Source organism: Festucalex cinctus, chromosome 7 (assembly GCF_051991245.1).
Source record: "Festucalex cinctus isolate MCC-2025b chromosome 7, RoL_Fcin_1.0, whole genome shotgun sequence".
Lineage (NCBI taxonomy): Eukaryota > Metazoa > Chordata > Actinopteri > Syngnathiformes > Syngnathidae > Festucalex > Festucalex cinctus.
In genome coordinates, this window is record NC_135417.1 from 13241875 (window position 1) to 13254528 (window position 12654).

The 12654-nt window shown below is 42.8% G+C and overlaps 1 protein-coding gene across 6 annotated transcripts in view; it reads right to left on the minus strand.

Moving 5' to 3' along the window:
* Positions 1-12654, minus strand: part of fxyd5 (FXYD domain containing ion transport regulator 5) — a 32033-nt gene that overhangs the window by 851 nt on the left and 18528 nt on the right. For 3 of the 6 annotated variants that reach the window (XM_077528204.1, XM_077528199.1, XM_077528200.1), the window contains 6 exons: positions 3512-3557; positions 3027-3068; positions 2851-2949; positions 2739-2789; positions 2083-2154; positions 1742-1771 (listed from right to left, as the gene is read on the minus strand). In XM_077528204.1, coding sequence (XP_077384330.1) covers positions 1742-1771; positions 2083-2154; positions 2739-2789; positions 2851-2949; positions 3027-3068; positions 3512-3557 — 340 coding nt within the window. The other 3 variants (XM_077528202.1, XM_077528203.1, XM_077528201.1) reach the window with 3 other exon arrangements.

The window sequence follows — 12654 nt, forward strand, 5'->3', positions numbered from 1 at the left end:
CGTGTTTTGTTTGAGTTATGTTTTTAATTGGCTGTCCTCTGGCTCTTCCCTGTGTTACTTATAGTTGTTGCCATACCGTATTTTGGCTCCCGATTCCGATACGCAGCTTTGCAGTACCGGCCGATGCCGAGACCTAAGTTTGGTTTTTGGTTTTTTTTTCCTCTCAACATGAAAAAGCTGTCCTTCCATTGGTCCCGAGCATTCAAGGGCCAATCGGATATCTTCGCTCGGCTTGCAGTGGACATGTCACATATCAGTGAACGTCGCGCACGAGCAAGACACAAGATGCTGCATCCAAAGTCCCATATTAGTGTCGGAACGAATGGTATCGGCATGTTACTTGTTAGTCGTCAGCCATACCGATACCGCTGTTTTAATGCAGTATCGATATCGATATCGGAACAACACTAGTTATTTATTGTGTACTGAGGGGAAACTGTGAGCCGGGTGGAGCGATTGCTAATCTGCTGTCAGTCTTAAGCGCCGTATGCTCGCTGGCAAGAAGACGAAGACGCCAGATCCTGCTGTCTGTCACGTGTCCGAGGCAGGACCCAAATGCAGGGGGCAACAAAAACAGGGTAAAAAAAGGGGATTGAATGAACAAAAAATGTAAACAAGGTACTATGGAAAAATACAAAGTAACAAGGTGAAAAACAAACTATAGTGACGAAAACACGGGATGACAGCAACATCAACAACAATGACTCAACAAGAAGCGAAAGAAAGCAGGCTAACTAAATCCACATGGTAACGAGAATACAACAGACACCTGGGCCAGATACAAGAGGCTTGATTGGTCAACAGGCTGGGAAGGGAAGACGCACTCAGGTGGACGTGCTTCGACGTAACGAGACAAGGAATACATGACAAATAACCAAAAGAAAACCAAATCCCACCCCCGCACAACCAAAACACGACACCTGCCTTGTTTGGAGCCGATTGCACTCTTGCATTCTGTCTTCTTGCTCCAGTAATACATTTTGACTTCACCTTGTAAGTTATTGCCTTCATTTTTTTCCCCCTCTTTTTTTTTTCTTTTTCTTGTGAGTTGTGGCGTCTTTCTAGCAACTTCTTTTGCTCTTTCTTCCCATCTTCGTAAGTCTTCCTGGTCTTCACTTTTTGTTGTGCTGCTTTTGTTTGCTTTTTTGCCTTGCATGCACCACTGGATTTTTTGTTGTTGTTGTATTTGGCTGATTTGTTACTTTATTTATTAAAAACGCCAGTGAATTATCACAACGCTTTTACTCTTGCAAGCTGTCACAGGTGAGTTGGAGCCAATCCCAGGTAACTCTGCGTGAGAGGCGGGATTCACTCTGGACTGCTTGCCAGCCAAATAATTCAGAAACTTGACATTAATTTCTATTTTCTGCCACACACGTGCACAGAATCTGTTTGCCTAAAATTGCGTTATAGCACCTGCGCCACAAGTTCGACCTGGTTTTAGGCAGTGTAAAATCGAGTCTACTCTTGGTCACCAGATCTCCTATCGAAGTGTAGCGTGGTCTTTTCAAATTTTGGTTATACTCCAAACTGTATGACCTGAGAGGCGTTTAGCTTTCGAGGTTGCGGGCAGTCGCACGACACGTACACAAATAAGTTGACATTCGCACCTGTGGTCAAAGCGGAATCTTCAACAAACTAAAGCTGCACATTTTTGGAACGTGGGAGGAACCTGTCGAAAGCACGGAACCAGCACGGAACCAACACGTAAACTCCACCATATGTGAAGAACACTTCTTACCATATGTGAAAGCTTCATCCCAAGCTGGATCTACAAGAGAAATGTCGAAATAAGTTGGAAGGCAGGAATGGGGAAGTGCAGGTGACGCATCTCGTAGCCCGGCTGACACACGGACGACAAGGTATCGCGAACATCTCATCTGCTCTCGCAAAAGGTACAATCGAACATTAATCTGCCGGCAACACAGGAAGTCGGCTGCTCTGTTCCTCCAGTCTGCCGTGAGTTTTGTTTGGAAGGCTCGGAATAGTGACATTGTCAGCCTGTCGAGAGATACCGATAAAAAGGTGCACGCCCGCCCGGGGCAGTTCATGTGATGATGGAGGAGGAAAATGTTTGCTTACCCCAGGTACTTTCTTGACGGGTTTGGTTTTTGGTGGTTTTCTTCGTGGTGGCTGGGGAGGATGCTTTTGTGGCTGCCAAGGGGAAGAAAAAAACAACAATACACTGTTGTTGTTGTTTTTTTTAAATAGTTTCTTGCTCCATTGTGTTTAAGAATAAAGTATGGATATGTTTGCCATTTGATACATTCCCTTACAAAAAGTCCATGTTAGAATTAAAACTCAGTGCAGTTATAATCTCAATCCTAAATGTAGTTTTTGTTGTGACTATACTAATATACAAGCATATGCTATACATGTAAAAAATAATAATAATAATAATACTTAACTTTTGTAAACATGACATTTTAAAATCTCAATCTAAAGTTTCCCAAAGTAGACCAAAAAGCGATTTTTTTTTGTTAATATAAGCCAGTACACTTATTATAATAAATGAAGTTCAATTTCATGCTCTCTGATCAGTAATGTGCTACCTTAAAAGCATCATGTCCTTAGTCATTTTTAACAAATCATTTTGCAGATGCATCTTTTGACGTTCCCTTGGACCGAATGACCTCGTGATTTATTTGACCCTTGCCCCCCTCGTATGTTGGACTATTTATAAGACAAAGCCGATATGCTCGAAACAGATCAGCAGCCTACAGGGAGGTGACGATTACCTGGTGTGGATGTCGGCGCTCTTGGAAGCTCTGTTGTCTCCTCAGTTGAAACTGCAGGAACACAAAGACATCAGGTGACAGACATCAGACAGACAGACAGACAGACAGATACCTGTCAGGGTGCTCGCTTCTGGTTTGCTGGTGCTGATGTTGACAGAATTGGCGGTGATCACAAAAGGTTGAGCAGGACTCGTGAGCTCCGCTACTTTTCCTGCCACATCAAGTTTGCGACAATAAATCACAATGACGCTGACAGATGAAATGATGGGAGGGTATAAATCAACATACCCGGTGTTGGAGTGAAAGGTGCAGCTGTGATAGCCTTTGACACTGCGTAGAGAAGACATGGAATAGTTGGATTAGTTTGATATCGAGCTCCTGTAGTGGACTTTCCGAGAACAAAACACAGCCCTGTGACAGCCTCGCACAATGTTGTGATCTGTTGTCACGTGACCATGGCGAGCGGAGAGGCCCCACAGTCTGTCAAAGTAGGTGTCGTTACAGGAGACGGACGCGGCTCTCATGAAACATCCACTGAGCACAGAGCTCGATTGCACAGGACGGGCCACATGTTCACACGCTCTCAGCACCTTCCAATGGACGCCAACCCGTCTTTCAATAACCGCCACTTTCTTGGGCGAAAGCTGTGCTTCGGTTTCACCTACTTTGCATGATCTTAGTTCAATGTTTGGGTAAGCCACACCCCCAAAACGCTTGCTCGGTAAGGACAACATCTAAATCACATTTGTCATTGAGAAAATGGTGTCACTTACCATTTAAAAATGCTGACAGGAGAAAGAGCAGAGAAGAGAAGGACATCTAAAAGAAAACAACACATTTTTTAAGGGATGCTAAGAATTCAGTAGTAGCACATCAAGTTAACACATCGGATTTTTTAAGATTTTACAAATTGGAGTTGGAAATGAGCCAACGAAGGGGTCAAAGCCTGCTTGGGCAATGGAAATGGGAGCAGTTATTATAACGGAGGCTTATTTGACGCCAGCCAGCGCAAACAGGAAGTTTGCATTGCATTGCATTGCGGTCGACATCACGTTTGCTGCCTCTTCTTCCTCTTTCAAGCAACATCCCCCACACTTCTGTCGCAACTGCACTTGACTTGAAATGTCATTGTTTTTAAAGATGCGCACATCATGGCATGTTTCTCTCCAAAAAGAAGAAGAAGAAGAAGAAAAAACACGTGTTCACAATCCTCCCACACCAGCTGAGACAAACTTTGTATCGATCAAACTTCAGCACGTGTTTCAAGTGTTATTACAATTCAAATGTGCAATTGGACAACATTTTTCTTGTAAGGTAATGGAAATCCTTTACGTCCTCCCCTGCAAATGAACCAAAAGCACCACAGCAGCTTTTGTTTTGTTTTGTTTTTCCAGCGTGTGCGTGTAGACTCAGAAGGAGGTTACAAAAAAAAAATCGGGATAGCCAGAAGTTGATTCCTTATTGTCGCTTTAAATCCCCATTTAGCGGGTCCCTGGAGAAAAGGAATCTTTGACCTTTGACAGGTGAGCAGTGACAGCTCCCATTGGCGGCTGGTGCCAATCTGCATCTCACTGCATCGCATATGTCAAAGCTGAGGCCGCAAAGGCTTCGACCCCGTCGCGACCTGCCCCTTTTGTCACATTTCCGTCTGTCTGTCTGCTCACGTCGCTCGCTCCGCCATCAATCACCCAAACGGGCCTTTCAAATCATCCGTCGGAGGCCGTCCGTCGTGCTTACCTTTGCGTCCGTCGTGCCAAAGCTTCCTCCTTGTCACCCTCCTCGTGCACCAGACTTTTTCTTCCTCATTCAGAGAGGCTGATGAGGTCACGACCCGGCAGCCACACCCACTTACTCACCGACATTGTCGCGACTTCCTCATCCAGACATGTCAACTCTGTCGCATTTGTCGGCTCCTCCAAATGTTGTCTTGCATCCTCGCTCGCTCTTTTAGCTTTCACTGCAGCCGTCTCGACAACACAGCATCGTTTCTTCAATCCACCTTCCTACTCACCAGTTCCTCGCAAGGGTCGCGGGGGTGCTGGAGCCTATCCCAGCTGGCTTTGGGGAGTCGCAGGGTACACCCTGAACTGGTTGCCAGCCAATCGCAGTCAAATCAAATACTGTAGACGCATTTCAGCAATCATGCAGTGTGCGTTTGTGCACAAAGCCTGCGATTCATCCCCACGTGCGGAGGAGTTTGTCCTTCTGCTCGGAACAAAGCTTGTTCTTTTGCAGAAATGAACAATTCAGGCTGTGCATATGTCAGGTCACTCATTTGGACTTCATCTACTATTAGCAAAACTTTGCGTCGGAATTCCTTTCTGCTGTTCGCTTGCCCTCCGTCTGCTGCTGAGAATAACGATATCAGTTTAATCATCCGTGGTGACTGTTTCACTTTTGTCAACGCGCACCTCCGGCACTCACAAAGTCATTATTATTTTTACTGATGATGGAAGACAATCACAATAGCGCTTTGCTTCACTCTCGAGTTGCTTGGTAAACAAGTTGAAATGATCTTTATGTCGTGTCTTGTTGTAAGCCGCGTAGACATTCGGGTGCGTTCATACAATGCAACGTCAATAAGAACAACCTAAACAGATCGAGTCTGGATTTGGCAACAATTGCTAAACTTATGGCCTGAGGGAGAATATGCATATGAATGTGCTGTTATTGCAGTGGCAAATATGCAAAGCACATCTGACTATCTTTCAGGGTCGTTATATTATATTTACATATACTGTATTCATCATCATCATCACATTCATTGTAAGTTAAGGAAGAGTCATGTTGGTCTGTGTTGCACCTGACACGAGTGCTTGGAGGTTGCTGGCGTTTGGCGCAACATATCTTCTTGGCATTCTGCAAATCAGGCTGACCTTTCTTATTGGACTGAATAATGATGGATGGATGGATGGATGGATGGATGGATGGATGCAGTTCAGGGTGGCCCCCGCCTGCTGCCCATAGCCAGCTGGGATAGGCTCCAGCACCAACCGCGACCCTTGCGAGGAGCAAGCGGTTCAGAAAATGGACGGATGGATGTTCGTGAACACTCCACATGTCTCACGGGAAGGCGGCGAGCGGTTCAGTACAATGGAAACATTGTATACGTTTTACAATTCCAAAACAATGAATGAGTTTGAATTTTGTTTTGGATAGAGGAAGAACTTCACCCACAAAAATTTTCCTGGCTATGTTCCATCATCAAGTGTTTTTCAACACAGCATATATTTAATGCTGTTATCCAATCAATATATAAGAGGCAGCAGCTGCCGTCTTTCCATTTGCGTGGCAAGTTTTTCATTCACTCAACGATTTTCCCAACATTGCATCCTTTTCTTTGAATCGGCTGTAAATACCGTCTGACTGACTTTATGAAGGTTTTTATTTCTTCCTCCATTTTTGGGCAAAAGTTGCTTCACAGCAAGTGCTTTAATATATACTGTATATCAACACTGTATCGACGCACTGTGTCTATTTTGGTTGAAATTGGTTGTCCCTAGAGCAGCACTGTGAACGAGTGTTTCGAGTGTCTGCCTTACAGTTCTGCGCTTTGATGTTGGATTCGTCGGTCCGTGTGTCTTTCCACCTGAATGCGAATGTTTGTCCAAATGTGCCCTTTTATTGACCCACAACCAGTCAAGGTTGGACCCCAGCCATCACCCAAAGTCAGCCGGTACAGGCTCCAGCTCACCTGAGGGTGCAAACCAAACCCCTACACCACTGAGCCAAAGCACACTGCCCCCTAATGTAGTGGAGGTGCAATTGCACTTTATTCTAAGACAGTAAAAAAAGAAATAAATACAAATAAAAAAGCATCTTCCCCGAGGTCAAACGCGCCCCCTTAAAGAGTTTGGTTACTCAAATTAGCATCTGCAATATTAATAACCGAGTGCTCCATCTAAAATGTCGCGGTGAGCATTTTATTTGGTGTTCCGTGAGACTTTTCTCAACACATGGCGGGAATTTGAGGCGCCGCCTGTTAAAGCGATCGTCCATTTTCACTCTTGGCTTCCATTTGTTTGCTCAGAATAGCAGTCAGGAAAGCATTAGGAAGGATGTGAAAAGAGGCTGGAAGCCAAGCTAAGGATTTCTTCCTCTTTTCTTTTTTTTTCTTAATTGCGTGCTCGTATGTTCAAGCTCCCTGGAGATTCTTCACAAAGCGACATATCAAAAACGTGCACATACGGCAGAGATGAAAAATAGAATATTGAGCTGTCAAGTCTTCAGTTCAGCACGCGACTGCTGCCGATGATGCATCGAAGCTTCGCGGCAAAGGCGGCTCGAACTTAAACAAACGTTCGGGAACGAGTTGACAGTTGATGTTGGAGAGCAGTTGGCCTCATTGAGGAAATGTATCTGAGGGAAACAGGGAGATTCATCTTTAAGCTCTTTTGTACAAATGACGTGGAAAAACTAGGATGCCCCCCCATTATAAGAAAAAATAAATCCAAATAAATCAAGAGGACTAATGGCAATAAACAGACCGAGCTGTTCAGAAGAAGCAAATGAAATGGGGGGGAAATCACATTTCATAATCCGCCATTCCGTCTCGGCTGTCAGCGCGTGTTTGCTCATGTGACTGATGTGACCAATCGCGCTGGAGGGAAAAGCAGAAGCTCGAGGCTCAAATATAATAATAATAATAATAATGGCCCCGTGCAGACAAATGTGAGCCGGAACAATCTTGTCTGCGTATTGTGAAATAAAAAGGGACCCAAACAAGCCAAGAGGAACTCAAAAAGTGACACAAATTCGTTTGAGTGTGTTCCGGCTGTAACGATATTTACTGACATGTCCCGTTGAAAAACCCTTTCAGGAACAACATTTGATAACTTTCCATCTGTGGTGAAAGGCATATTACGTCCATTTATGCAGGTTACATTTGGCAGTCAAGCAGCCAATCCGGTGTGAGCTCGAGCATTTATTCTTGGCTTCTGCTTTCCCTTAATTGCCTCTCCACAAACTGTCCTGAGAAGAAGGCTCGCGATTGTGAATTCCCCTAACCCGGCACCTGTTGGTCAGGTGCTTCAGATTCGGTATTGACACTTTTACTTCAAATTAAGATGCGTTGACTTCTACTCAGAAGTCGAGTCTTTAATGACCAAATGTGAGGCCACCTGACAATGCCTGATGTGAACATTTCTGACAAATGTGCCAGGAATATATCGTTCATATTTACAAAGCCAACATTCCATTTCTGTTCCCCATCAAGACGTGTACTGAGTTGATAAGCCATAAAAAGCAGAAATTTGTGCATGTGCGCGGTTGCCAAGGACACCGCGAAGCAGACAGAAACGAAACAAAACCAAAGCACACGAAAACAACTTTTCCTTTGCCCATCACAGCATCCAGTCGACTTTCAGCCTAAAAGCCTCACAAAAGAAAATGTGATGTGAACAAAAGAATTGGAAAACACACCTTGGAAAACAAAAGTATCCTTAAGTGCACCTCTCCGATTTGGCTGTGTTTTAACAACGTTAAGACAACAAAGTTTGCCTGCTGCCACTTTGAGCTCGCAGAGGACGGTTTTTGTTTCGTAACCTTCTCCGACTTTTTTCTTCGGTGTGGATGAATCTGTGCGGGTGTTGCTCTGACGATGACTGACTGTGGTTGGAAGGTTTCTCTTAACCTTGAAGAAAACCACCATTTCTATGTGCTGATCCGACATGACACTTGTGTGATCCCAACGCAAAATCGGCCCTCTGCCTGCCTTTCCCTTATTACGCTGTCAATGAATAAAAGATGATGATTTTAAGATGAAACGTTGGTCAGCGTGAGGTGAATATGGATTGTGCCAAAGCTTGGAATGGCAAACTTGTTCACTTCAGACGGGCGTCATGTGATTCACTTGGGGAGGACGAGCACAATTTGCATCAACTTTTTACAGTGCAAGCCACAAAGTACCATCTTGAAACATATTCAATTATTTTGGTCAGGGGTGCGGCGAGCTGTGCATCCGTCCGTCCGTCCGTCCGTCCAATAAACAAACAAACAAACTTGTATCTCACTTCAAAATGTTTGTTTTGCTAGCTTATTCTTTACTGCAACCGATTTCTGTTTCATGTGCAGCACTTTGTATCCAGCAATGCCTGTTTTTAAAGAGCTTTATTAATAAAGTTGAGTTGAGCTGAGAACGCTATATAGAAAATAGATGGACAAAAACTCGAAATATTGGTGACGTGAAATATACTTGTAAAATAATTTTGATTTGAAAAAAGGCAGAATTTCAATAGCTTGCCTATGAACTATAACACATAAATAACATCAAATTTTGTATTGAAGAAATCATAAACAGAGAGACTTTTAAGGAATACATTTATTCCGTTTCCCGATAAACCGCCGGTCATCAAATGTTCTGCCTGCCGGTGAAATATTGAATTACTGTATATTAGTCTGCACTCGACTCTTTTGACAGGTGAATTCAGAGAAAATATTGGAAATAACATTTTTGTACGCATCATCCAAGAATAAGGTGTTTGATTTGTTTGCTCTGACCTTCTCATTTAAAGTCAAGTCGCTTGACAGCTGAAAGGAAGATATGACGAATTATGTGACATGATTACCTTACTGACTGTATCAATAAAAGAAACCATCGTTGGCTTTGCAAAATGCCCGATACAGCGCTCATATTTTGATCTGGTTTCGACTTTTTTATTGGCTGAATCATTGAATGCTTCGCGGTTTCCTCAGGATGTGAACTCAGCCGACTCTCCGCTGGGCTAATAATAAAGAGAACGTTCCTGAAATTAGGGAAACAAAAGCAAGAGATAGCATCACAATGTCTCTGACCCAAAGTGACCCTGTTTCAATCAACATTCCAGCTGGCGTACAGATTTCTCCCAAGCAACACAAAAACACAGACTTTTTTTTTTTTTTTTTTTTTTGGTCTATTCACCTTTGACACATCCGTCATACGTCTTACACACCCCAAGTTCAACAGAATCTAATCAAGTGCACAAAAAGGACCAGTCAAGACAAAAGTCATCAAAATGGCTGTGCTGTAGTTTCAACGCATTCAGGTTTTTGAAATTATTTTACAAAACCACAACGTTTTTTCCCGTTTTTAGAATATAAGACAAAATAGTTGGTGGGAGATTGTAGAAATTCAAAATGTGTCATTATATTGTGATATTATAAGTTCAAATATTGCTATTGGCTGGCAACCAGTTTAGGGTGTGCCCAAAGCCAGCTGGGATAGGCTCCAGCACCCCTTGTGAGGAGCAAGCGGTTAAGAGAATGGATGGATAAGTTAAAATAAATGTTAAAATACTGATGTACATTTTTGATTTTTTTTTTTTTTTTTTTTACATTTTTACATTTATGGGATGTAATATAATGCACGCAAGACATCCCCCCCAAAAATGTAAAAATAAATAAATCTTTTTACACTTTTTTTTTGAAAAAAAAAAATAACGCCATGAAAAAAAAAGTGGTGTTGCCCGCCCTCTTTTTAAAAAATGTAATTAAATAAAAAAATTAGGGGGGGAAATCTGTAAACACATAAATCCTTGGAAGTATAACTGTATATCTGTTTGAATTTGTTAACGCAGCACATTTTTATGCCATCATGATCCAAGTTTCAAGGAGTTCTATCAACTCTGAAGCTTGTCAAACAGTTTTAGGCTTTGTCGTCATATTGATTTACGCTCATTTTGTAATGTACTGAGCATGTTTAGGCCACAAAAATTGAGTGTATATATAATGTTGAAAATTGGCTGTTCTGAAGTGATGAAAAAACATTTGAAATTAACGGACAAGCAGCTCCAGTGGACACGCCCTCCCCCAATTAGTCTGCGAAATTGTTCCACTTCATTCTGATTCTCAGGTAAAGACCAATTGAAATCGTTGAATCGAGTTACATAAACAATATGAACTTTGATGAATAAATGATGCATTTTTTGACTCAAAGAACAATGCTGTTAAGATGATATATTCCCTCAGCTATGAAAACATTCATGTGTGCTTATTGGAAGTAGAAAATGAGAAATCCTCCGAAATCGATGCATGTTTTGAATACGAACTGCAAGTTATTGATCTGTGTTCCATCAGCGTGAGCAGCGAAAGCTTTCATGAGTTAATCTATCCATTTCCCCCGGAATAGATGGATTCTCCTGCCACACCTTTCTTCCTCCACTCATCTGTTTAGTCAGCACCTCCTCCTCCTATTTTCTAAATTGCCTCCTGCCGTCATCCTTCCGCTTGCTCTCTTCTCTCGTGGACGTTTCTGCCCGTCTGACGCACAAACTGGGCCGTGGCTGCTTTCGCGCTTATTAGGCTGCTGGCTCGCAGATGAATGAATGAATGAATGAATGAATGAATGAATGCACCTGCTTGGTCGTGACCCGAAACATTTGATGAATCCAAAGAGACACCCAAGACGACCTTCGTTTCCTGCACAAATACAATTCTGAAGAGAAAAGCACTGTGTGGAATTATTTGGAACTTTTTCTTTGGCTTTCAAGGGTTCTCCGCCGCTTCCTCACATCTTTCTTCTCGAAAAGCTCTCGTTAAGGTGACTCCGTTTGGAATACTGCAGGTGTAGCAACAAGTCAAGGAAAAACAAAACACACAGCAGTTAAGGCCTTTTCACACTGCACTCAGTGTGAAAGAGTCATGCCCATATTTGGAAATGCTGACATAGCAGCCGAAAAGGAAGTAGAAGACAAGAAGAAGAAGAAGAAGAAGAAGAGGTGTCTTTCAAAAAGAAAGCCCTGACTTTGCTTATTTTAAGAAGGAGGAGAAAAACGCTCAGAAAAACGGCTCAGTGGGAACTTGGATAGTTAAATCATGTCGTTACTTTGAAATAAATCAGGCAAAGAAAAGCAATATGTCGCTCATCCAGCTCCTCCCCAACTGGAGGCGCCGATCTGACGTCACAATGTCAACACTCGTTCAATTGCATGCTCGCTGCCCCTCACCCCTCACAAAATGAAAGTTTGTGATGACGACTGCTAAGTGCAGTGTGAAAAGGAGTGTGATTCTCATGAGCCAAAGTGTCCCCCCTAAAATGTTGCTCTCCGTTGTATGACCTCAGGGCACATGACTTCACAGGTTCGAGCGTCCACGAGATGTTTGCATCCTCGACTCACCCGTCGGCATCAGAATTCTCTCCATCCAGTTGGCTGACTTTTCGACAGGAGGAAGCTGGAGAAACGTTTGGGAAACGACACCAGCATCATCTCACAAGCGGCATCGCTGTAACAGCAAGGTCAGAGTGAGGTAAGAGCAAAGAAAAAGAAAAGCGAAGAGCAGAAATTGATGGGAGAGAAAGAAAGGACAGAAAGCTGTAATATAAGATAAAAGATAAAAGAAGTGACAGCGTTGAGGGATGAACGTGTCCCGTCAGGTTGTGTGCTGCTGACGATTGCGTCATGCGTCTGACTCACCGCTTCAAGTTGGAGCGTTGGAGGAAGCTCATTGGACCGAAAGCTCCCCAGATCAACAAACGGCACCTTTTGGCTTTCGCAGCTTCATTTGCGCCGAAGGTGACTGAGATGCTGAAAGTCCGTAATTGTTGGGGCTTTTTTTCAATTTGGTTTTGTTGAATAAGTAAACAAGACCAAAAGAAAATACAACAATCACTTCATAAACAGCAAAAAATTTAATCAATGAATACAGTAAATAAGTTGTGATTATTCCATTAATCAATGGAAAATTGGTATAAAAAAAAAAAAGTTTCATTTCAAGATAGTAGGCCAAAGTAGTAGAAAAAAAATAAACAACTAGTAAGATATTCATTTGACAAGTGCACTTAATTGTTGTACTAGTAGCACAAAGAGCAGAGCAGGTTACATGGACGTCAAGCATATAGAAATAATGCTCAAATGGCGTTCCATAATTATGGATGGCAAATATTAGCAATCAACGCTAACGAGGGATTGACAAGGACGTCCGTGTATTGAAAGTGACGAGA